At 35.4% G+C, this 27,604-nt stretch overlaps 1 protein-coding gene across 6 annotated transcripts; it reads right to left on the reverse strand.

The window, feature by feature from the left end:
• Positions 1-437: 437 nt before the first annotated feature.
• LOC121262386 (ABC transporter C family member 13) lies at positions 438-27,604 on the reverse strand. 6 transcript variants are annotated; one of them, XM_041164865.1, is made up of 37 exons: positions 27,419-27,550; positions 26,643-27,318; positions 26,474-26,514; positions 26,284-26,371; positions 25,018-25,173; positions 24,783-24,914; positions 23,630-23,730; positions 22,773-22,836; positions 21,335-21,586; positions 21,053-21,122; positions 20,592-20,652; positions 19,668-19,755; positions 18,379-18,497; positions 17,252-17,349; positions 14,572-14,638; positions 12,976-13,093; positions 12,747-12,863; positions 12,546-12,626; positions 12,205-12,459; positions 11,324-11,425; positions 11,169-11,236; positions 10,429-10,560; positions 10,185-10,332; positions 8,623-8,903; positions 8,342-8,501; positions 6,966-7,141; positions 6,777-6,888; positions 6,624-6,677; positions 5,644-5,766; positions 4,288-4,386; positions 3,739-3,831; positions 3,471-3,581; positions 3,240-3,401; positions 2,885-3,072; positions 2,537-2,726; positions 1,359-1,526; positions 438-763 (listed from the first exon to the last, which is right to left on the reverse strand). In XM_041164865.1, the coding sequence occupies exons 2-37, from the start codon at positions 26,649-26,651 to the stop codon at positions 683-685; spliced, it is 4,365 nt and encodes a 1,454-aa protein (XP_041020799.1). In that variant the 5' UTR covers positions 26,652-27,318; positions 27,419-27,550; the 3' UTR covers positions 438-682. The 6 variants fall into 6 exon arrangements, with proteins under 6 accessions (XP_041020799.1, XP_041020813.1, XP_041020806.1 ...); XM_041164879.1 differs by having other exon boundaries at positions 26,638-27,318; XM_041164872.1 differs by having other exon boundaries at positions 26,643-26,886; positions 27,419-27,501.

The raw sequence follows: 27,604 nt of genomic DNA on the forward strand, positions 1-27,604 counted from the left end.
TCGCAGATGAGATGAGATGAATTGAGATAAAAGTTTAAAGTTAAATAAAATATTATTAGAATATTTTTTTTAATATTTTTTTTTATTTTAAGATTTGAAAAAATTGAATTGCTTATTTTATTTTGTATTAAAATTTGAAAAAATTATAATAATTATATAAGATGAGATGAAATGAGTTAAGATATTTCTTGAAAACAAATGAGGCCTAAACTTTTCCGAATGAGAATTCATTACAAAGAAATTGGGTATTCATACATGAAATGGGCCACTGATTCTTACGAAAATTCTAACTTCCCTCCCCAGTACTGTATAAGTAATCAGAGTTTTGGAACGAACAAACCTGTTTTATTTACCAGAGTAGGCTCATGATCAGGCGGAGACCCCACCATGGTTGTGATGAATCTGATGATATAAGCTTCTAACGGTCACAATTGAAATGATTTAGCACGTTATAGAAATTTAATATAATTGTCAACAAGTTACGCTTGGTTTCAGGTACAAGTTCAGCAAGAAGCAGACCAGCTTAAGACACCATATCCTAAATTTCAACAATGCTGTTGCCTATTCCAGGTTGCAAATGAGAAGGGATTGGAAATCCCTTGATAATTTACCTAAGTTATGATTACAGATCCGATCTGCGTTGCATGTCTCAAGGTGAGTGCAGTAGTGCTTGCTGTATTACTCACATTGTAGAAGCCTTAGCAAAACCTGAAAATCTGGAGAACTCGTCTTGTAGTAGAGCCTGGGGGTTACCCTGTTCGACCTATTCAAGGGCAGAGAACAAGGAATATGATTTTAAGAGGTTTATGCGATATAAAGTGGCAAGGAGGCATTTCGCCAATGCTACCAATTAGAGACATTTCATCAAATTCACAAATGATTGAGACGTGCCCCTTTTTTATACTTATTTTACTAACGTTAAGAGCATACTGAAACTGGATATATCAGCCCTCAAATGTGTGGAGGAACAAAGGGACCTGTTCATAAACTTGATCACCAATTTGGTTGGAAGAGCAGTTGACATTCATTTCAGGCCAGTTTATTCTTATCAAATAAAGCTGGATAGTAGTGGTAGTCCCGCATTGTGCATCAAGAGACTACCCAATATGGTGAAGGTCGAAATTGTTAAGTTATTATGATTTATTAGGCTCATCCTCCGCATTTGGTAGCTGCTATCAGAGTCCACTTAACAAGATATCGATGTTAGCTAAAATTCGAACAGATTTCTTCTCATTTGGGAAATCTAATGGATGGGGAAAAACAAATGAATCAACAACAGCAGCAGCAGCAATAATAATAAATGCACAGAAGCAAGTTGCACACTGATGCATGCTAAGGCACACCAAGATAAAGCATACCAGGATCCCATTGTCAAGAATCAGAATGTTGTCCACGTTCACAACCATTGAAATGCGGTGAGCAATTGTAATCACTGTCACACCTCTGCATTCAGTGGAGATCGCATTTTGTATTGCTGATGCTGTTTGGGTGTCAATATTAGCCGTGCACTCATCCAAACACAATACCTGAAAATCTTGATAGTGTCAGTAATTTACATATTTCTCTACATATGATCTCCCCACCCCTTTTCCCTACGTATGATAGTCCCTTCCCCATCCTAAGAAAATTAAAAACAATCAACCACCCATCCACCCACGCAAACATATATAAATGCTACTTCAAGCGTACAAAAAACATTATGGCCCTCTATTCCTTATGTTTCCCACTATTCTATTTTCATCTATTGTTTTGCTAGAAAAAAACTGATCTGTTCAATTTCTCACGGATCACAGAGAGAATGAACATGTCAAATTATAAAATAGATAATTAAATGAACTTCTTCCTATCAGTATAGGCTTTTGGAACAATTGGTAATTTAGCATGGTATCACAATACAGTTCCTGAGTTTTGATTCCATATTTTGCATCCATTTTAAACAAATATTTCATGTGTTGGGCCCACGTGCTAAGGGATGATTTAGCTGACACGTGAGGTGAATTTTTAATATATAAGTAAATAATTAAATTCACATCTTACCATTAGCTTAAGTTCATGGTACAAATGATGCTTTGTAAGAAACATAGATGATGCGAAAGTAATGCAGTCTGTGAACTCAAAACGCACCACAGTAGGAGAGCTGATAGGAAGTACTAATGATGAAAACTCATGTAAGTTTAACATGACCCGCAAGGAAACAGAAATTTCTCTGAGCAGAATGTTTTCAAAAGAAGAGCCAAAATCTCTGGAATATAATGATTCAGCTCAAACTATCATTCTTACCATGCTAGATGGACATGCTGGATTTCTGTTGCAAACCTAAGGAGTAGGGTTAGACATCTAAGATCCATGGAAAGGAATCTAGTTCTTTATATTAATTTAAATCATGAAAAAGCAAATGTAATGCTTGGAAGATTTATAAGAGATTTATTTCCCTAAATCATTTATAAGTGCCTTTCAATCTTAAATTAATTCACCCTAGGACTTTCTGCTTGTAACTGAAGTATTTGGTGTTGCTTCTCAATCAGGAAAATATGACCTTTGTAGACTTGAGAAGTGCACGAGCAAGGCAAAGCAGCTGCCGTTGCCCGACAGAAAAGGACATCCCAGCTTCCTTTATGCAAACATCCAGCCCTCCCGCTGCTTCTACTTCATCCTTGACATGGCATTTCTCCAAAACCTTCCAAATTTTGAAGTCTTCATTCACCCGGAATGGATCTATATTATCCCTAGAGATTTGCAAGAAAAACATTAGTTGGTGTGACCAAATGATAATGGAACCAGAACATAGATCATACATATATATCTGAAAGAAAACACAACAGCAAATATCATGTGAACATAAGACATAAAATTGTATGGAACATATAGCATTTCCATACATTACCTTATTGATCCGTCAAATAAGAATGGACTCTGAGGAACAACAGAGAAATGTGAACGGAGGTCTCTAACAGGAACGTCAGCTATGTTTATTCTGTCCACCAGAATACATCCACCACAAATTGGAGTAAGGCGGAAAAGGGCATTCAAGACACTGGATTTTCCAGCACCTGTTCTGCCAATGATTCCAACCTGAAAAGGGATCAAGGGAAAATGTCAATGATATGGTAAGAATAAATCAAGTGAAGTCTGAGGATCAAGGGAAAAACGACAACGATGTAGTAGAAATGATCAATCAAAGGGTTTTAAATACAGTACAAGATTGAATAATCTACACCCAGCAGAGCAAATGAACTGACCTGCATCCCTTCCCCAATTGTAAAAGTAATATCACAAAGTGCAGCAGGCAAAGATGGCATGTATCTCAAAGTAACCTTTTTAAATTCAATCAGTCCTCGACATGGCCAATCAGGATTGAGAGATTGGGATCCATGCAGTTCTTCTTGAGGAATGTCCATATACTGGAGAGAATATAATCAAAGTATGTCATCAGAAGGAAAGTATCTATGGAAGGAGGTATATTGTAGTACCTGAAGAGTTCTTTCAACAGAAACCATTTCCTTCTCTGTTTCAGTAAAACTTGTTAAAAAGCTCCCCAACAAAGACACTATTGGAGCTGCATAGGAGAGAGCCAATCCTACCTGTAAAAGAACACATCACTTTCCATTCTCTTCAGGTTTTCACAATGTACGAAGTACTCAGTACAACACTTAAAGCGTCTAGTTGTTTGAATGTTAAAGGTAGACAGAATTGGAATGTAAAAGGATGGTTTGAAGATATATGAGGAGCAGAACATACCAGCCCTGGGGTGCCAAAACTAACAGGTAAACCACCATGAGATCCAATAACAGCCATCAGGGCAATAAATGAGATGATAACTGCTGCTAACAACTGGAAGAATATGACTGGTTACCATAATCGTCACAACAGGTTATAGATATTATCTTACAACAATAAGCATACGGTATAAAAGGTGTGCTTTCCATTTTAAATGTTCCCATTTCTCCATTTTGAAAAGTTAACACCAAATTATAACTGTCATTCTACACCACAAACATAAATTTCTCTCAAGTATTCCTCGCTATAATGTTTAACCACCCTTAAGCTAAGCACTAAAAGGCTAATATTTAAAAAAGGTGGTAGGATTAACCAGTTTCAAGACATTGATTACAATCAGATAATTATTGACTTTCTCAAGAGGATAATCGCTGTGGGACACAGAGGGGTGTTTCAGATCCTGGATGCAGCCTAATTAATAGAACATCAGAGTAAACTAGCTTTTAACTGCACAATATCAGATGTCAGTAAACGAACTGTCCTTGAGTCATTTAAACTCTAGTGATGTACCTGAAGCCGTAGGGAAAGCCACAAACTTGCTGTCAATTCTGTGTAAGAAGTTTGCTGATACAAGGCAACATGTCGAGTGAAGGTGGCCAAGAAAAAGTCCTACTCAAAACCAGCAATGATTGATTTCGTTAGGATATCAATAAAATAACTAAAGCCAACTCTTTCCATGAATTCAAACTTTTGGGAAAAAAAAATAATAATTTAGCATGGTATAAAAGTAGTAATCTTGACTTTGAACCTTGATTCCACTATAATCCTCATTTCATTTAAATATTCCACATGTTATACAAACATATTAAGAGAGTGTGATCCACTCGTGAGAGAAATGTAAATTAATTATGACTAATTCATCTTTTTTCATAAGATAAACTTTTTAGGACAATTGATAATGTGACTTCCAAAATTTTATCCATTGTGACTGTCAACAAGAATTGTACATCATACTCAATACAAATGAATGTGAAAACAAGATTGGCAGAGTAAATCAATTAAAAAGGACCACTGCCTGCTTAAATAAGAAGAATAAAAAAAAGAAAATAACATTGTAGCAGTACAATAAATTTACCATACCTATGACAACTATATTTTCTATAATATTGAAATTTTACAAATTCCATAACATATGAACAGAGAAGGAAACTACTCAAGGGTTGGGTTCTCGCAATCTTTTCATATTCTCTCTCTAGTTATCAATGACTCATGGTATCAAAGCACCGATGCAAAACCAACCCTCAGTTCATAATTTTTTTCATCTTTCATTCTTTCCATTTCTCTTCACCTTTCTCATTAATCTCTCTTCCAAATGCTAAGAAACTTCAATTACAATGATTCGAAGAGATTCCATTTGTAGCATTGACCAACCTTTTGTAATATAAACTTAGATGAGACTTGTGTTTTCCTCAAGTTGTTACAAATTGCATGAAAGCCAATCTCAGCTAGAAGTGTGGGGCTTGAGTTATGTTACTTGCAATGGAATAGCTTGATAAAGACATCATGGTTTTAAGGAGGGAGATTGGCTTGTCCTTTTTTTGTACAAACCCAGATGCTGCTTGAGTTTTCCTTAGGTCTTTACAGTATAGCTCCCTCACACCAAGGCACAACAATATTTTATTTGCACGAGCATCATACAGAGTAGTTTTCCCAAGGCAAGGTTGCACCTAATATTGCAATCATAAGGCCAGTATTAGTTGTCGGTCTTTCTTCACATGTTCGTTGAGAAGTTCCACCAAACCTTTATATTTTAGAATTTGTGTTTAAATTACTAAACTTTATAAGGCTAAGGTACCATCATTAGATCTAACAAATATAAAGCTTACAGAACTATAAAACATATAAGTAGTCCAAACACATATCTACCTCAGACTTGAATCCCCTTATAGTTGACGACCCATCAAGTGTCTCTGTGAAGGATGCATATATGGGAGATCGAGAAACACTGTCCAGCCTTCGCAGTTCCCGTGATGTTGACCTGTAGAAAAACTGAATAATTTCTACTAAGTTGACAGCTTGGTAGTCTAAGACTAATTCTTTCCTTGTATAGAATGAGTTGTACCATAAAATTCACTACAGTCATTCCCATGAATTAAAGTATATTTGAACAATGAACATCATTCCCATGAATTAAAAATATGATACAAATAATTCTCATCCCCAATTATTTCTCATCCTTGAATAAGCAACTGCCGTAATTACATAAGAAGCAACTTTAGAATGCAGCACCTAATGTCTTAATCTCATACATTGAAAAGTTGCTATGTAATTAGCATTACACGGAGTGAACTACCAAATAAGATGGTTACATGGAGCACTGGAATTTGTACAGACATTTTTTGGAACTACTTTCTGCCAAGGTACACACTTTGTCCCCCCCGTTGATAGATTGTTAAAAAGCAAGCTCAAATAAATTCTAGTTTCCAAAACTTAATTGAGCTTCCTTTTCCGCCTATCTAAGATATTTCAATGCCCATTCAACAATATGTAGGCTATATCTTCATCATTAATTCTAAGCAGTCCCAAATACATTCTTGTAAAACTTACATCAACCACGGATGTATATAACCTAAGTGGTGATTTAATACGGCATCAGAGCAAAGGTCTTTAATTCGAATCCTGACTCGACACTTTACCCCATTCCAATTGAATATTCACGTGTTGAACCCATTTATTAAGAAAGAGCCCGCTCATATGTGAGGGAAGTGTTCGAATATAAATTAAATGATAAATTTACCTCTTCCCATTACTACCAAAAAAAAAAAAAAAACTTCCCATCAACATGAGCTTTTAGGATAAGTAGTGATTTTTAAAATATCAACGTACTAAATGATATAGAGAAGTACCTGAAGCTTGCTGTAGATATACCAAAATGGCAACAGCAAGAGCAAGAAGAGAACCTACATATATACAAAAAGCGTTCAATAACATTTTTTAAGATAGTTAAAAGTGGATTTCTGGAAGAGCATACCAGCAAAGTGGACAAACTTGTTGGATACCTGTACATATGACAAAACTATAGCAATTCCCAGCAGGCCAACAAAATTGGCTAGGAGAATGTTGAGAATGAATGGAAGGGAGTCATCAATTGTGTAGAGATCAGAAGAGAACCTACAAAAATAAAAATAAAAAGCCTGGGGGTATATATAAAATACTAAAACAATCTCCTGAAGGTATGTTATTCTAACCTGTTGAGTATCCTTCCGCCTGGTGTCTGATCAAAGAATTGGACAGGCGCATTGATAAGCTTATAAAGCAGTGTGTCATGCACCTTCACCGCGGCTTGTAAGCCCCCAAATGCAAATGAGAATGCCCTCACCAATGTAAGAAAGGAATTTATCATACAAAAGATGAAGAGTATGACCTGCACAATCAATTACAAACATGTCAAGACCAAGTTCCCCAGGATTCTCTCATGCTTCGCCTCTTCAAAAATGAAATGATGTACTGCAAGAAAAAAGCAGAGATGTGTAGCAATATACATATATTGCCAAATTTGTCCACACTGTTATCTCAGCAACTTCATTGTCTGTTAAGTTACCACAGCCTAAGGCTTTGTTGGCTGAGCTTAGCATCCTTTTTTTTTTCTTGACAGGTGACCAAAAATTCTATTCGTAAGGAAGAATAGGCATAACCCAAGTACACAGGTTGGCTGAGCTCAGCATCTTCAGCCATATAGTGCATTATTTCGAGAAAATCAGTCGCATTTATTACTTCATAGTTTTCCCCCTAAACTCTATTCATGCTTCAGTTCTGACATTTACTTGTAGAATAAAAGTTAGCGTCGTTTATAATTTCAACAGTTGCGTAGAAAAATGCCAAGTTAAAAATTTTACACATGATATACAACTACTTCGTTTAAAAAAGGGGATTCAAAATCTTGTCTGTTTTGTAGCTAGGGGAGATATTATGCACTTAAAGAACTTGGTTTCCCTTTGCAGTTCATAATCTATATTGGCTAGCCTAAAATATTTCTATTTTCACCCATGGATTGTATTGCTTTCAAAAAAGTCTGTCTCCCATTAACTTCTTCATTCACTAGCCCTTGTATAGTAACTGACATGATTGTACATCATACTTGCAACTAAGTCATGCATATACGGACCTGAAGAAAACTATGGAAATCTCATGTGCGCTTGTGATTTTGAATGTGTTTATGAGAGAGAATATATATCTTTGCCACGATTCACATATTTCTAGTGCCAGTCCTCATAGTAATGTTTTTTTTTTCTTTGTTGTTGATAAGTAAACAAATTTTATTGATCAAAGAATAGGCAAAGCCATATACATAGTTCTAGAACAGAAAAAATACCTTAAGCTATGTAGGCCCATATAGACAAGGCCTCATAGTAATGTTATGTAAAGATAGAAAGAGAAATATAATTATTTTTAGTAGTTACCCTGTCTTTCTAATATAATTATTGACTTAGGATCTAGATAGTATTGACAAGGACAAGATATAACAAATTGTCAGAGCATCTGTGAAATACATCCACATAGACAGCAGACAGATTGATCCTAAGACCACTTGCTGTTTATATTGAAAAGAGGAGAAGCTGAATACCAGATAAAAGGAGGTTGAGTATTCTGTCTGACTACTTCCTGTCGTTGTATCAACCCAAAATGACAGCCATAGATCATTTCCATTACGAGAAGCTTGCATTAAAATTGCTGACAAGCATATTACAACAGTAATAAGCCAACCAGAAAATGCAGCATAATTCCTGCAAAAGATAATAACACCAAACTGAATGTTACTGATAAATATCCCTAAACAACTACAGTTTAAATATATTGTTATCTCATATATGCAGCAAGAATAGAACAGTAAATATTCTCTCTCACTTGTATACATCAAGTTCAACACTGCCCTCTTTTCGTAGCTCAGTTTCAATGATCTTTTGTGCTTCCTCTGAAACATGGGCGGCATCTTTTTCAAGGAGATCTTGTTCGATTTCATTGTTTGTAGCCATGCTGCCTTCTTGTCTTTGAATGTACAAATATGTGTCACATTCATTTAGCGGAGAGAATGCTGAATATGAAGAGACAGACAAGTCTGCTGAACTTCCCACCCACTTCACGTGTCCTTTTTCCATTTCAACAACCAAATCCGCAGATGATATTGCCTGGGTGTGTCATATGAAACTCGTTTAAGTTATTGGAAGCTAAAGTATGCCTCTCTCACCCCATTAACTTGTTTCTTACTCGTCAAAAAATGGAAGCTAAAGTATATATTAAACTGTTTTCTTATGCTGATATGCAATGTTGAGTGAAGTCATGCATTGCTATGATGAATTTCACATACAACAAATACTCAACTGGGTTATTTCCTGAAAAACTAAAATAAGAGAAACTCAACACTGATCGCTGAAGTGACATTGAAGATTATTTTCCAAAGGTCGAAATCTACTCCAGTATGTGTGCCGACCAAATCTATGAATTTCATGCATCACAACTTTAAAATTATAAAATCGACGAACTTCAGTAAACTGCGAAACAAGTGCATCCAAGTACACAAGGACCTAGTCTTTCTTCATTTCCTTGCACATATAATTTAGCAAAGGTTGGTTTTATTAAAGGTGACTGTCAGAATGTAAATTAAATGATTAAATTCACTTCTTTCATTAGCTTAAACTTTTGGTATAATTGATGACTTACATAATATCAAAGCAGAGATATTGAATGAGAACTACTTATTAAGTGAGAGTTTGGCCTACATTTGAGAGAGAGTGATGTAAATTAAATTAGTGATTATTTTCGTCTATTCCCATTAGCTCAAACTTTTAGGACAAACAGAAATTTAACAACAACAAGAGATACTCAAAAATGAATTCCATTGTGTATGCAGTCTGTGCTAATAATAAAGCTTCAATTGATGACAGTAAGTGTTGATTCCAACTTCAGTTAGGGAGGAAGAAAGTCAGAACTTAAAGTTTCAGATCAGACGGACTATGACCACACTTACCAAGAGAAAAAGGAGTAAGTCTACAAATGTAAAGTATGTTTAAGGAATATAGGAATAGACATGGAATATGATGCGAACGGAAAGCCCGAAGCCACCAAAAAGTGATACTTTCATCATATGGGTACAGATGGTCTGGAAAGAAATGCCAACATAGGACTCCATAAAGCAGAATGGAGTCAAAGAACTAGTTCAACTGAATCCAATAACTGGATCAAGGCTCAGTGGGACCCGAGATGCGTTAATTTTTATACCATTCGTTAGTTTAGCTCTTTATCGTTGCCTTCATTAGATAATCACTCCCTTCAATCAGTTGCTATCTAACCACAGTGATAGCAAATATTCCCTTGATCCAATGATCCCGTGGCCATAGTGTCAATTTAAGTCAAATGTTTACTTAACTCATGTAAAACCCTAAAAAAACATAAGAATTTGAGGGAATCACCTGAACGTTATGGGTACAAAGTACACGCGTATGTTGCTTCATAAGAGGACCCAAGATAGCATTATGTAAAATGCATTGAGCAACCTGAGCATCAACGGCACTGAGGATGTCATCAAGCATAAAAATATCAGAGCCATGATAAATAGCCCTGTTCATAGCACAAAGTTACAAGTCAGTTTGATATTAATCCCTTCAAAAATATGAAGGGCCAGAAAAACATGGTAATTTTTAAAGATGCTATAACCTGGCCAAAGCAAGACGAGCTCTCTGTCCACCTGATATGTTCACTCCTTTTTCTCCAATATAAGCCATGTCTCCTCCAACCATTAATGAAACATCAACATCCAGCGTGCATGCCTGTAAAGTATCTGAGTATCTGCTCAAGGATAGTAAAATATTGTTCATTTGGGGAATACACCTTTCAAGACTTCTACCTTTTTCACTTGTCCAAAAAATATTTCTAAACCTTGAGGACTTAGAACAGTCAAGGATAAATAAAATTTGTAAATAACGACCTTGAGATTTTAAGGGTCGTTTGGGAAGTTAGATGAGATCATCTCATCTCAAAACTTCTCATAATTTCCTTCCCTCAAACACAAAACATTTTTCAATTTCAAATCTTCAACTTTTTCATCTAATCATTACCCAATCATTACAACTTTCCCAAACTTCCAAAAAAACACAAAAAACAATACAAATTTTTCAAATTTCAAAACAAAAATTATATTCAAACAATTTTTTAACTTTATAATATTTATATTCAACTTTTTCTCTCTCCTTTTCCAAAACCCAATAAAAATCTTAACTCAAATCATTTCACTACTATTTAGAGAATTCTCATCTCATCTCATTACCCAAACATGCCAAATTGCAGATGAACAGAAACTCTTTACTGCTGATAGAATTATAAAATCATAATAGAGTCAATGAAGTCAATAGGTCAGGAAAAGATGAATCAGACTTTTTATTGTTGATATATTACACCTTCTGGGATCATAATTCTCTCCAAACAAAATATTATCACGTATAGTTCCAGATAGAATCCATGGTACCTACAGTTTCAAACAGCAAAGGCCAACATAAGAAACTTTCATTTTGACAGTACGTAGGGAAAACCATCATGCAGAAAAGCTTTGAACCTGTGGTACATATGCTATAGATCCACATGACTGTATTGATCCATGGAGAAGCCGCATCTCTCCCAAAATCGAATTTAATAAGGACGATTTACCTGAACCAACCTGATTACATGATCTTAGCTGGGAGAAGAATAATACACTAAATCTCATTATAGAATTTTTTTTTTTTATAAGTAAACAGTAAAATTATATTAATATGAATAGGCATAGCCCTAGTACATGGGGTATACAAGAGATAGCACCTATTTAGGAGGAAGAACTAGAAACAAGAAAATCATGATAGAATTTTTAACAGTGAATGATGGTCAAGTCAGCGATTTATACTAATCAAAGTGCTAATCTCCATTTCATTATCTGCATATACAACAGGTAGAAAAGCATTATGTTTATATTAATAATTTACTATTCCATATGCTGCACTGGAAGATCATGGGCAAGAAATTTCAGACAAGTAGTTGTAAAGCAACTTCTTGAGTTTTCCAAAACCATCATTTTCCAGCACTATTAGCAGCAGCCCCCAGGTCACAAAATGAAATGTAAAAATTGCCTGAAAGTATTATGCTACTCCAGATATTTTGTAGTTGAAGATTTGAACAATATGTCACAAGCTGAGGAAAAAGGTTATGGATTGCAATGCAAACAATTGACAGACGGTGCAAAACATTCACAGACCTTGGATTCAGCACTATGGTGACAGGCATATGGAATCATATCATTTAGAATCATATGCAGCACCAGTAGCACGGCAGATTTCAAGAAAAACGTTGTTACTCAGAGATGGCATCCACAAGCACACGCACACAGGTGTTACTAAAATACTACTAGATATGAAGTAATAATGGAAAAATAGAATTTTGAAAAACTTCAAGCACAGGTCTGACCTCTCCAATAACTGCAACAAAGCAACCCTTCGGGAGGTTTAGAGTCACATGATTCAACACCATATTCCATTCCTTTTCATCGCTACTTGACCAAGTGCAACAAGCATCATGCATCGCAATAGCCGCATCTTTAGAAGTAGCTTCAGACTGTTCATTCAGAAAACTTGGTGAAGGTGAATCTGCTGTCTGTTCCAACCTAGGTTTGAACTCAGAGCAAGAGAGGAACCTGCTCAACCGCCTGGTAGAAATAATTGCCTGGCATAACATATATAAAAGTCAATAATAATTATTGAATTTAAAAAGGTGTCTGCTTCAAAACTCGTGGTATTTGGAGAGCTCACATCAATGAGTCCATTAATGACCCATGGGAATGAATTTAGAGGAGAGATCAAGGTATTAAACAGAGCAAGACAAGTGAAGACCTGCATTTAAGGTTGTCAGGGAAATCAACTTTATTGGCAATAACCACATTGATCAAATGAAATGCACAGCGAATGAAGGCAAAAAAAAAAGCACAGATACTTGAGAAACAGTTGGTATACCGTTGCAGCATCGAGTGGATGCCCCATGAGTGTAAAGAGTCCGAATGTGAACAGTGAGAAAAGAGTGGGTGTTGTGGCCCAAAAGAATACGCACCATGCATCCAAGTACTTCCGCGTCTAATTAAAGAAGGAACAAAATATTAAAATTCCAAAATACTCTAGATATGGGCAAATGAAGTCGACTAATCAAATGCATAAATTTTGGGTACTCAAAGAACACAAGTCATACAGTTAGGTGTTTCACTTCTGAAGATCTTGTATCCATCAACCGGCTAGAAAAAAGCAGCTCCCAGCCATACATCTTCAATGTGCGAATATATGTCAAAACTTCACCCGTCCTCCTTATCCTATTGAGGATAAAAATAATTGAATTTAGAAATTTTTTTAATCGTGAGATTTACTGCAAAACACACTGCATTCAATTATATTATTGCAACAACTAATGCTAATGGTTGTAATTTTTCATGTTCTCATTGTTACTGCCAACTCAACCCAGCTACTTGAGGCTGACAGCCCAAATCAAGCTATAAATCCATGTCCTGAATATAGCCTTATGTTATTAATCAAGCACCAGCTTTCTGTTGATTATGCACGTAAAAGGCCAAGCGCTGGACAATCATTGAATCATTCGAGATATATAACCATTATGTTGCAGGAAAAGAATAAGAGAAACTAGGTTTTGCTAAAGTAGCCATAAGATCACATGCTGGCCTTTCCTTGTAGCTAATATGATAGAGTGAACCAGAAAAGAAAAATTAAAAAAATGTTAGAAACAAAAGCCAATTGTATGATTAGCCTAATATGGAAGAGTTTAAGGCTGTGTTTGGTTGCAAGACTCAATTGAGCTCAGCCTAATTTTAAGTTGAGTCTAACATCCAAACACTCAACTCTCAAATTACTAAACTCATCTCAACTCAAAACCTTCTTACACGTGGGACCCACATCCTTTTTCAATTTAACACATTTTTATACGTGGGACCCACAACCTTTTTCAACTTCCCATAAAAAGTACTAAACTCATCTTAACATCCAAACACACTTTAAACTCAGTTTAGATGGGCTCCACATAACTCTCTCCACTACTTAATTCACTACTATTCATAAAGAGTTGAGCTCAGCTCAACATCCAAACGCAGCCTAAGAGTTTTTTTTCTAGAAGACTTTATTTATGTGGACCACTGTTATAGACTTTAATGGTCTCAACTTTCATGATTTCTTTGTAACCGTTTCTAATTCCTAACTAGGTGTAATCACATGTATACTTCCTGTGTACTTGGGCTATACCTATTTCTATATCAATAAAATATCTTCTTATTTATAAAAAAAAAAATGATTAGCCTGCTCCTATACTATGTCATTAAGTAAGAGTTATGAACAAACGGGAGAGAATATTTGATTACTAAAAAGTAAGATAACATTTTGAACAGCCAAATGTCGTTGGTATGACATCTATTTATGGACAACAAATCTCTATTGAAAAAACAAGGCACCTCTAGGATAAATACAGAAAAAATAGGCATATGAATTGACTTCAAAGGAGGAATTCTTAAAGGGGATATATGCATATCTTCGTGCAATAAATACATTCACATGGAGAGAAAAATCATTATGATAAGGAAAAAATAAAAAATAATAATGATAAATATATAGCTAAAACAGAAAGCAGAGCCACAAGCAAGCCTTCACCTCATTATTTCCAAATCTCTATAGATATACTATACCTACTTCTGATCAATTGTAAACCACCTTAACTCTAATCCATCAAGCAACTTTTAAGGATATATTTATAGTGCCATAGAGAATCAGAGATAAAAGATATATCTACCTCTCATCCTTTTGCTTCATCATTTTTTCAGTAGCACTTGCAATCAATTTAGAGATCCATTTATTGACTGCACAACATGAAGAGATGTAAGCAGCAAGATACCAGTGCACAGTATCATAATAGCAGCATATCAACACCACAGAGTTCAATCGTTCATTCAATGTTTTCAATAGGCCACTGGAAAAGAAGGAGACTTCATCACAAAGAAACAAAACTACAAAATGGTCACAAAATTAACCAACATAAACTGGTATAATACTATAATTTCCACTAAACAGGTCACATGATAGCACAAAGGAATCAGAATATTAATCTTGTTAAGAGAGAAGCGTAAGCGTAATGATGCAACAAGAAGAAGCCTAATCTCTCAAAGTCTGAATTGGTACCAGTGGGGAATGTTCCCGAAGCAGCGGTACTAGCCTCTCTCTTGGGATGTAAGGTTTCTTCTCTACCTCTTCAGTATCTTGCTTTACCCTTAGGTGCTTCCTTCAAATCAAGGCAGATTTGGAATGCTGTGATTGAAAAGGTGGAGTGCAGGTTGGCATCTTGGAAGAGGTTGTATTTATCGAAAGGTGGTAGGCTCACGTTGATTAAAAGTACTCTCTCTAACCTCCCCACCTATTTCTTGTCTCTGTTCCCGCTCCCTGCAAAGATTGCCAACCATATTGAGAAGCTACAACACGATTTCTTGTGAAGTGGTTTGGGGGACGAGTTCAAGTTCCATTTGGTCAATTGGTCCATGGTGTGCACTCCATTTTTTAGGGGTGGATTGGGGATTCGTAACTTGATAAAGTTCAACCAAGCCCTATTGGGTAAATGGTTGTGGTGGTACCAAGTACCAACAAGAAAGGGGGGCCCTGTGGAAGTCTGTCATAGTTGCGCAAGTTGGGGAAGCATGGGGTGGTTAGTGCTCGAATGAGGTAGGCAGCTCACATGGGGTGGGTTTGCGGAAAAACATTAGGAAGGATTGGGAGAGCTTCAGGAGACATACACATATTGTAGTGGGTGATGGCTCTCACGTTAGATTTTGGCATGATAAATGGTGCGGTGAACGATGTCTCAAAGACACTTTCCTCGCCAAATTTGAGTTAGCACGAGTAAAGGATATGGCGATAGCGGATCTTTTGGATTTTTCTAGTGGCTCCCCTCAATGGAATGTGGACTTCACTAGGGCAACCCAAGACTGGGAGTTGGAGGTTATCACAGACTTCTATGCAACACTGTATTCCGTACGTATGACCGAGAGTACTATGGACAGGATGTTTTGGAGCCCTTCCAAGAAAGGTAAATTCACAGTCATATCATTTCACAAAGTTTTATCGAGCCCAAGCATGCCCATGGGCCACATTCCCATGGAATAGCATCTGGCTGACGAAAGCTCCTTTAAAAGTAGCTTTTTTTGTTTGGACAACAGCATTGAGCAAAATCTTCACCACAGATAACCTAAGGAGACATCGGTTAATGATGTTGGACAAGTGTTGCATGTGTAAGAAAGATGGTGAATCAGTTGACCATTTGTTTCTACATTACGAGGTGGCCAGGACCATTTGGGCTGATTTTTTTATAGGACTTGGATTATCATGGGTCATGCCCCATAGATTGGTGGATTTTCTAGCATGTTGAAGAGGTCTCCGAGAAAATTCACAAGTTGCAGCAATCTGGAAAATGGTCTCCATATGTATGTGTTGGTGTATTTGGTGGGAGCAAAATGATAGAAGCTTCGAAAACCATGAGAGAACAATGGAGGAGCTGAAAGTTCTTTTCTTTAAAACATTGTTTTCTTGGGTGGGAGCCATTGTTTGTAACGGACTAAATGTCCATGACTTTCTACTTTCAATTGTAAACTCTAGTTAGGTACTTCTCATATATACTCCCTGTGTACTTGGGCTTTGCCTATTATTATGAATAAAATTTCTTGATTACCGATCAAAAAGAAAAAAACAAGAAGAAGCAGAGTTAAATGGACAAAGTTGACGTAGAAAAATGTATCAAGATCCAAATTTCCATCTACATATTGAATAGGCTAGGGTTGCAACGTTAATCCCACAACATTGAGCTCTTTATTGACATATCACAAAAACATGTTCCAATGCATTGAGATGTTTGGAGCTATGTTGATAAATCTTAAGTACTCTCTATTATCAAACTTAATGAAGTGTACCATTAAAGTGGAAGAAAAAAAAATATACTCTAAGAACCCCTATTACTGATTGAAAAAGAAAAAGAAAACTCAAAAAACCAGCAGCCAACTCAAGAGGTTATGTAACAACCCAAAAAAAACACATCATATCTGGGATTATACTCCAAAGTACTAGTCAAGAATCAATCAGAGCTAATTTGAATCACTATAAAGCTCAATTCCACCAAGGTAGGAATCAATATTTGACTTGACACTTCTTTTATAAGTAATAAGAAATTTTAATAATGTATACAAGAAAGAAAACTATCTAGAAATCAAAAGTAGTGCAAGAAAATATGAATTTGAGCACATTGAAGTCTGTAGAGGCTGTTCACGGGATAATAGTACACCCTGTGTACTTGTATTGCACCCTTTGTGCTCTTATTAAAAAAAACAAAGAGGTATCATAGAGTAAGTTATTCAAACTTGCACTGAATGTGTTGTTGACAACACGAGAATAAAACAATGCCATTTCAGAATTTGGACACTGCATATACAAACCTGGTATCAATAAGATGGTTATTGCAATTCCTGAGACAAAAGCGAATCTCACTTGTGTATACAAAAGACACAAAGCCACTCCTATTTGCAAAGGCAAGCTGAAACAGTCATCAAAGTAGAGTTGTTCCAAAAATTAAATGAGCTTAAAATCTTGATTATATGAGATAGGCACAATTATAAGCATAAGGAAAATGGGATCACAAGCTGCATTGATAGATAACAAAAACAAAAGCAATGACATGATGAAATAAAAAGAATTCCAGAAAAACAAAAGCACTAAATGGATCTATGCTGCATTGGCATAGTTTAAATAGACAGTACAATCAGATCTTCTAATACTCTCTGAAATGGTTTAGTAGTTATTCTCCACCTAAAACATTTCGCTGCAAAAGAAAGATAAAATAAAAAATAGACATTGAGAGATGTAAATCTGCAAGCAAGAAAAAAATTAAATCTACTCCATTCTTACTGCAGGTAGCCAATAGCACTTATATTGCCTATTATCATTTCACAGATATTCTTGGCCGTGTCTCAACTGTAACAAGCTTTTTTAACATTTTCGTTTTTAGCTTCTAGCATGGTATTGGAGGCCCGCAGAAATATTATTGGAACTTTTGAGCACCTCTGCTAATAAATTGAGTGCATTACAGGTCTATTGGACGGACCCAAGTGTCTCAGCCCAATTTTGCAGTCAATGCTAACATCAACTATCAAGTCACTAGAGGTTTCCTAAACCAGTGTTTAGATTTATATTATATATATTCTCAATACAAAGGAACTCGTGTTCTTTCTTTCCTCGGCTGTGAATATGGACACACGATGGAAAAGCTTAATTTTCTTTTTCAATACTCTCCATTAGGCAGCTGCTAGAGACTTTAATAAGCTTTTCATGCCTTTTGCTCTTGTATACTTCCTGTTTGACTTATTTGAAAAGGAATATGGACACTCTTGGCTGGCCCTTTTCTTTTCCCCAGGGGAAAGGAAAACGGCCATGATGGTGACAGCACACAATGTTAAACTTTATATCTCTACTTTATGCTCAAAGATTATCAGATTTTGTAATAAAAAGAGGAAAGCTGCAACAATACATTCTTTTGAGAGAGGAACAAAAAAACAAGAGGCATTACCTCCACATGTCATGGAAACTGTTACACAAGTTGACAGTTCTATCAGCATCTATTGACATGAATGTCTGAATTTCCCCCTCAGAAAATTTTGATCGCTCTGCTAGGCCGATGCATAGACACTGTAAGAAAGTATAAAACTTCAAATAAATCAATCGTGTAAGTTTTACCTAGTAAACTACGGGCCCAGAAATAGGAGGGAAGATAGGAGGGACAGGAACAAAAAATAAATAATCATGAAACAACCAGAAATCAACACTAGCAACACGCACGATCTATATGAAACTTAAGTGAGAGAAAAAAGAGGGGGGCAAAGAGACAACAGCAATAATACTAAATGAAAAGTATTATCATGGATTTGATTTGACAGCAAGCAATCCATTACCACATAAAAGAGAACGGGCTGAGCCCGGAAATGAATCATTTTTTTTTCTTTTCACGAGATCCGGTAGTATCAAAATGGCAATCAAGTTATTATTAAACATCGTAACTCAATTGAGTACCAGGAAAGAGTACAAACAATTTTATATCGTGAATATAAAAAGAATATAAGTTTCAAACACAATGCTATTTACCTGATTTACATTTGGGTAGTCCAAGTGGAATTATAGGTCTTCGTTAGCCAGACATTTTAACTAGTTCTTCTCATCTTACGTTCAATACATAAACCTACATGGAGACCATGAACATATGGAAACTGGATTGAAACTGAACTAAAGCGCCATGTTAAAGCATCCAACCCAAGAGCGTATGCTTTTAGATGGAGAGGCAAAACTAATACATAGCTTTGGGATTTTCTCAAGGTTGAACATACCTATAATTTGATAAATAAAAAAACCTATAGCAGGCAGGCCATACCAGTCAATCTTTCCATTATCACCCCCTCTCCTCCGGCATGATTAACAACCATTAGAATCAACATTCATCGTCTAATCCCTGAGATTATGTACAGCACATTTTCCTATTCAACTATTTCCTCGTCAAGCTTCACAATCAGTTGACCTTCATCGAGTTGGTTTTATGTTCCAAGCAGAACTCTTTTCAGCAAGCCTACGGACATGCTATCAAAGTGCAGAAGCTTCCATAATCCATAAGTTTTTATAAATCTAACGAATCTAAGTCTCACTGATACTTAAAAAATCTGGTACAAAACCTACTCATAATTACATGTCAAAATAGATATCATCAGTCAATGCTTTCCAACCAAAGAATTTTAATGAAAATATAATGTGTTAAAATGAAGGCCATCTTTACAGGAGTGATAAAAGTCAATCGTTTGAGAGAATAAATACCTTTCGGTAGATAACAATCATAATACTGGATCTCATCTTTAGCTTCAGATTGGAAAGATGGAAAGTGTATTGTGTATCAAAAAAGGATCTGCACAATTGGGACAAGAAATCTACCTATATCACTGTTACTTATCAAAAAAAAAAAATTCTACCTATATCACTGTCAATAGTAAATAGCATTGAGAGCACAACATTTGACAGCATAAGATATGTATTTAAGAGAGAGAGAGAGAGAGAGAGAGAGAGATTGCATGATATTAATCTAGTATACAGTAGTGAAGGTGAAAGGAGCTACATGCTTGTCCCATGCACACATATCATGTCTGCCACAAACCTAAATAGAAACGTAAAACTAAATCTCAAAGGAAAACAATATAGTACTTCTCACATTGCAACATATTAAGAAAAAATACTTTTCACATTGTTGATATTGTGTTAAGAAGAATAAATAATGCATTTAATTTTCTACAAGTGACATAGCTAAGTAGAGTAGTGAACCACCATAACACATATGACTGCCAAGGATACAGATTAATAAAAGCCATACATCAGACACAGATATCAAGGACATCAGAATTGACAAAACAAGCAAGGTCCCCTTTGGACATAATAATAACTAGGTCCCTGGCGGATGTTGATATAACTATTCAATTGAATCTGACTTCTGAATTATTACTTGACCAAAACTATAATGAACATGTTCTTTTTTTAAAATTATAGCAAAATCGGATTAGTCCTGTTTCTTTTCAAAATTGTTTATACAAATAAAATTAAGTTACAGACAAATTCTTTTGTTAAATAAGTAAGAATTAAGAACAAGTTCATATAACAATACAATTGACAGAAGTTCTTGCAAATGCAATGCACAAGAGAGAAAAAAAAAATATCTAAAACTATCATTGAAAGTTGAAGAATAAGAGTTACTTAAGGACAGATGTCAGCCCCAAGGACATAGCAAGAACATAGCCATCCAAATTCCCAGAGCCTGAATAAAAAAAAGAGTGATAAATTCCATCACCGTTAGTATAAAATCAATTAAGAAACTTCATAAAGAAGTCATGAAAAAGGATCTTATGAAGAGAGATATGATAAATAGAGATATGCATACTTTTTTTTTATAGGTAAAGAAGCATTTCATTGATGAAAGAAATAGGCATAGCCCAAGTACACGAGACATATAAAAGAGCAACACCTATGTGAATAGATTTTACGAAGAGGGATATAATAAATAGAGATACGAAAAATATATTTAGTTAGCACAGAAGGTGGGAAAAAATTATTGCAGCCAATCTCAATCAATTGAAAAAGGATTTTTAATACAATAGAAGTGTATGCAGATAGTTTCAAGAATCAGAACTAAGAAAAAGTAATCATTTCAGCAAAACCTTGTTGAAGAAATCGAATCAGCTTATTGAGAAGCAACGGTCCAGCAAAACCAATACAATCATTAAGCACCTAGCAGCATGCCAATACAATATCAGCATTATAAATAAAAAAATATTAAAAGAATGATAATTATAGCAATTTTAACAAGTAAAAAATCGAAAAGAACAAGCCTATATGCTACATGATCTTATCTAACTTAAGAAAAATACTACAGGAGTTAGAGGCTGCATCATAAATTTAAGCAAATGGGAAGAAAATGCATCTCACAATGTAGAAAATACCTTTAAAAAACCTAGGCGAACATATGGCCACCCATATGCACAACAGATTGCTCTGAACAAGGATGGATTAGATATATTAGTAATCTGCTGATCTTGCCAACAGCTTAACAATGCATTATGACAGGAAGATGGTTCCATATCGGCAGGGAACTGAAGCAAATCTTCAAAGTCCAGCTGCTTTTTTGCACCGCAATTCATCACAGAAGTGATAGATTTGAATGTCATAAGATCCCAATAGCTCTGTGTGTTTCCCTTTGACAATCAATTAAACACAAAAATTAGTATAAATTCTCAAATTTTGGGAAAAGGAAAGAAAATACATAATAAGCAGCATCCAGGGAGGGTTGTCTCATTTTTTGGTAGAGGCTCGCCTTGAAGGTAACAAGTGACATTGTACTCTTCATTATAGCTGCAATGTTGGTCGAAATTCTTGGACTAGGCATGACATGTAAGGCCACATCCCAACAGAAAGAAATTTCAAGGCAAAACAGAAAAAACTTATAAAAAAAGGTTGAGAATCAGCTCATGAATGACTAGATGATGTTGACAACATAGAAATTTTGAAGATTTTCTCACTCTCAATCCAAAAGTCCTTACACCAAAACAATCTCAAAAAATGATTTTCATCAAAGCATCTTGCCTCAATTCCCAAAAAATCCAACTTAAAACCAACGATCTTTAAATTAAGAAAAAAATTCTATTTAGAGAAAATAAAAATCTTCACTTAATCATTTAGAGGAAATTATATTAAGAAAAAATTTTATTTAGAGAAAATAAAAACAACTTTCACAAAACTTTAAAAAAAAAAAAAAAAAAAAAAACCTCTCACAAAAATATTCTTCCCAAACATATTCTCAGTGAGTCCCACCACTTTTTCAACTCAATAAAAACATCTCTAAAAAGCTTTCTCAATCCAAACATTCCCACTATTTTCACAAAACCCCATAAAAACGTTCCAACTACTTGTTGAAAAAAGAAAAATTTTTCTCAAAATTCAGAAATTGTAATAAACTTCTTACCTCCAGACATTCCTCAAGGAAACATAAAAGGATACTGAAAACAAGTTCCGCAAGAGATCCAGTAATGATTTTAATCAAATTAATAAAGTTTCCCATATGTCATTAAGCACTTCCAGATGTTTGGCTAGGTAATTTCCAATAGACATCCATGTCCATTTTGGAACAAGTTTATTAGTTTTGGGTAAGCAATGCCAGAAATGAAGCATAAAAGGTTAAAACTGAAATATAAACTTCAGAAATGGGTATACTTTAGAGTTTCTTTGTAATGTAACTTTTGAATAATTACATTTAACTTCTTATTGTGGAGGGAATTTATCATCAACCATCTTCAACAACATGAATATAACAAATTAAATAATTCAAACAGAAAAGAAAAGAAATTCCTCGGAGGTAAAACAAGTTGTTGGCATAATACTTACAGAATTCTTTAGACAACCTTCCTCAAGGTCCATGTCGGTAGAAAGAAGCGACTCTTCCAATGAACTACGATTTGGGGAAGACAGAATTGTTAGTGGATCTGACTAATAATAGGAACTGATTAGAGGGAAGTGTTACATACTCTCCACATAAATTACAATTAGCCATCCAACAGGTAAATGATGCTAGCTTCTGCTCCCTAGCTAGGTGTTTTCTCTTGTATACATCCAGTGTACTTGGCTACGCCTATTGATATTTATAAATTTTTACGTATGAAGTTTAACAACATTACCACTGTATGGATAAGAAGGGAGAATTGGAAAAGTAATGTGTGTGTGCGCACATGTGCTTTCAGTGCTTCAACCTAATGTACAAAAAACAAGGGCATAGAAGACACGCAATGTCCAATATATTTGGTTAAACTGAATCCCTAAAAGGTCTTTCGGCTTCTCTCTAATCCAACTGGTTTTATCTCATTATTCAGCTAACAGGCAATAATTATGAGGAAAGATTGAAACCATGTCCAGTAAAAGAATGTTTCCTCTTTCTTTTAGGGGAAAGGGATGGAGAAAAGGTAACTGTATTCTCGACATTGGAAAGAAAATTACAAAATCCACTGTCCTCTTTTTTTTTTAATACTGTTCTATCTTATAATCTTTCTTGCAATTCATATAATGGTTTTTACAAAAATATCCATACATACGATTTTTCTTAAGGCAATACCAAGCGCAATGCCACCTAAATTCTACATACTAATGTTCTGGATGTTTTTTTTTTTTTTTATAAGTACTAATGTTCTGGATGTGACTATAATCTAGAAAGAAGTGGGTTAAGGATAGAATGATTAAGCATATAATACCTGCTCTTGGAAGGCGACCGCTTTATTCTGATAATGTTAATGGATATGCCAAAGACAATATCCAACAAAACAATACTGCTTTCTTTAAGACATCTCAAAGTCTGTCAAAGGAAACATGAAATAAATAGTGACTCCTTCTACCAAAAAAATATGATACCAAATGATTTTACGCTACCTAAGAAATTAAGAATTTATGGGAGTTAAAGTTGATGGCACCCTTTTGCAAACCTGTATAAACCTAATTTTTGGGGTGTCAATAATAAAACAAGAGGCAAAAAAAAAAAGTCCAAATTTCAAAGTCTTATTTCTTCTACATATGTTGAGTGGATGACCAGAGTCAATGGATCCATGGAGAAGCATTGGGTGTCATTCTATGCCTCCATAGGTAGCTTTCTTTGGATAAGATTGTTGCAACTGAAACCCTTATTAAGAAGAAATATATTGTGATGTGGTATGTTCAATGCACAAATGCAATGGTGAGACAATGAATAAATCTCATGCTACACTGGGCAGTCATGAAAGAGTGTTGGTCTGATCTCATCACCCTATTAGGAGTCAAGCGATCAATATACTAGCTAGTTAAAAAGGGAGATTTGAAAGGCAATGTAGTGTTTTAGTTTCATGGAGCCATTATATTAACCTTATGCAGACTCTCTAGTTTGAAGGATCTGTCAGGCATTAGAGCATATTTAACTGCCTACAACCGCAGTCAAGCTACCTTTTGAGTTATTAGTAAGCTAGATGTCTATTTCATCTAGCCCGTTTTCAGGTTTCTCATAGGTTGATGATCTTCCATGGGTTTAACCCATTTGTGCTAACAATAACTCAAAAAGAGGAAAACAAAAAACAAAAACAAAGTGTGTAAAGGACATGGAAAATATGAAGAGATATTCTCTTGCTGCAACTGTGGACACCTGATTATCCAGATGCGTTTCTTTGTGAAAATTTACAAACAAATTAAACAATGATAATTCTTTGTGAAAGTGACTTTGCCATGCAACTATTGATGCCTGCATTATGTGGTGCAAAGCACATAAAACATGCACAAATATCCAAAATAGGAGTAGGCATGTAATCTCTAGTGCAATGGAAAATTTGCAAGCAGAAAAAGGCATACAACAGTACTTAGAAACGTCCACCAGAGAAATAGTACCTCAAATGAAGAACATGTTGCTAGCAGACTGAAGATTCCCAATAGTGGCCTCACTATCCACCAGAAGCATAGGATCAAGTTGCAAAATATGTACCGATAGTTGGCAGACTTTGAGAAGAATAAGATAGTTGTCTACATATTTGTACAAGCAAACACTAAGAAAACCTACATATAGGTAGCATGAGAAACTAAGCTAAAACAAGGTAGCCAACAGCTAGAAGTCAGAAAAGCTTACCCAGACAGCAAACTGAGAGCATCTGAGAAACCACTTGTGATGAACAATAAAGTCTCCATGCAGTGCTTTGTTTAAAAGTAAAGCCAGATCCAAAAATGACAAACAAGCTCCAATCGCAGGAAAATAATGCAAGAAAATTTTTTCTTGCATGCTTACCTGAGCAATCTTCCGAAAGCATTAGTGTACCTAACCATATCTTCAAGTGAAATTTAGAAAGAAAAAAAAAAACACAAACACACGACAAAGCCCTTCCTGCTAAAAATCAGAATCATTGAAGAAACCAAAATATGTACTTGATACACAATTAAAAAAAAAAAAAACTGTTTAGGCATAGACATATTTCGCAAATAAATTATTTTAGGGTACTAACAAGAAACTAGCCAAAAATACTACAAATACTAGAGATAATAGGACCCTTGTTAAGACATATACAGGTTATCGGATTCATGATAGTGTAATTCAATGAATAAGTTCTACTTAAATAATTAATGAATTACATCTCATGCATTCTACCATTAGTTCCATATAACCAACTGATCGCATTCTTTTTACAAGTACTGTCTGAAAAAATTAAAGGGAAAAAGGAAAAATTTAGTAATAATGTTTGTCACTTAACTAAGAAACCGAAAGAACTCTAACAGCTTTAAGAGGGAATAATCTAAATGCAAATGGACGATATTAAAGATTAGTAGAAGAGGTGTCATCTTGTGCTTATATCTTTATGCGATAAAACTGATAGATTTTTTTTTTTTTTTTTTTTTTATAAGTAAATGCGCTAAAACTGATAGATGAAACTGTCAAATTCAATATGATATTTCTCGTTCATCAATGTAGAAGAGAATATTTTTTAGCTTCCTTTTGTATGATAAAAATAGAGATTTTGACATGATGCAAATTAATCAGTTATCATTATGACGAAGGTTTAGCAATAAATGCATTCTCAATATGAATGCAGTTCCAGGGGAAAAATATTACTGTGGACTTATAGAATATGTATTTCTAATCTATCAATCTGTGTGCGCATGTGAGTGAGTTCAATGAGTGAGTTAAATGCGTAGAAGTCAGTTAAACCGTAACCCTTGAGATCTTAATCGAAGGGGTATAAAGTAGCAATGTGACCTGGCTACCCTATTTACTTTATCTTAAATTCTTTAAGCAACTAGCAAAAGCCTAGATGAGACAAAGGAATGTAACAAGTCTTGGAAACTTCAACTCAAAATAGCCAAAGCCTAGATGAGCGTTTAGAACTCAGGAGTCAGAACCTACCGTCCAACTTCGTCCGGCAATCCTCTGAGTAATTCCAACCACAAAAATCATAACAAGAGTCGCAGCATTCACTCCGAAACCTAAAACCGTATGCATTGTCAAGAAAATGCAATTTTCCAAAACATTAACTGTCTTTTTATACTAAAGTGTAAATTAGCACCACGAATAAAGCCTTTGATCATAAGGATATATGTTATCGAAACACTCGGACGTTCGATTTCCATCCCATACCTGAAAACCAGCAAGGAAAATGCCAATTCATGGTCAGATTCAATCCCCTTCTATTTTCAATTCTAAGTTAAATTACTCAATTAATTCCGTTTGAAATCGGAAAAAAAAAAAAAAAAAATGAACTAAACCAGTAGCATTAGCTTCAGTCTTGCTTCACACGAGTTTTTTTTCAGTTTTTTCTGCAACCAAACAGATTAGCAAATCTATGTCGAAACAGAGTCCAGTACATGCTGTCTATCTGGTCACTGAGAGAACCGAGGAAAAGGAGGGAAGGCGAACTGGAACTGAAAAAAGAAGAGAAATACTTTCACCCCCAGCAAAGCCGATTGCGCTGAACTCGATGAAACAACTTCTTTTTCTTGGGGTCCAAGTCTAACACAATTAAAGAAGGAAAATAACTAAGGCTCCATTTGTCTCGACCTCAAATTTTTTCAACAGATAATGCCAAGAAAATTGGTTCGTTTTCTATTATTTGGTTGACTCTGAAAATAATTTTCAAAGGTTTGATTACACCAAGAAAATCTATGTTAAGAACAACTGAACCACGTAAAAAACCGGTGGCAGTAATTGCTCTAGCTGCAGTGATGGGAGAAGTTCGAGGAGGGTAGAGGTGACAGTGAGAAAGCGGGAGGGAGGTGGTGGCCTGTGGCGGTGGCTTTAGAGGCTTCAGAGGATAAATAAAGCACAAGAATTTTCTGTTTGGCAGCCCAAGACAACGAAGAAAAACAAAAGATATCAAGAGAATCAAAATCTTTCGTCAACGTGTAGTTCGATTTTCCCTCCTTTTCGTCGAACTTTTCCCGGCTACCAAACAGAGGGCAAATTCGAGTCCTTAATAGACAAGATGTTAATGTATTTACTGAAAAGACAGAATCTAGGCAAAATAGGGCGAGAGAGAGCTCACGGAAGGGGAATTCGGGCAAATTAGGGCCATGAAGGCGTCCATTGTCTGAAGCGAGGGCTCGCAGTCAATGCAGAGAGCCAAGCAAGATGAGACAGCAACCGAGCGTGACCTTTTCATGCACCCGTTAACATTCTTGAACAGTAACGAGACGAGACTTGCGCGGAAAGTCATTGCGCTGAGCCGACG

The sequence above is a fragment of the Juglans microcarpa x Juglans regia genome, chromosome 1D (assembly GCF_004785595.1).
Source record: "Juglans microcarpa x Juglans regia isolate MS1-56 chromosome 1D, Jm3101_v1.0, whole genome shotgun sequence".
Lineage (NCBI taxonomy): Eukaryota > Viridiplantae > Streptophyta > Magnoliopsida > Fagales > Juglandaceae > Juglans > Juglans microcarpa x Juglans regia.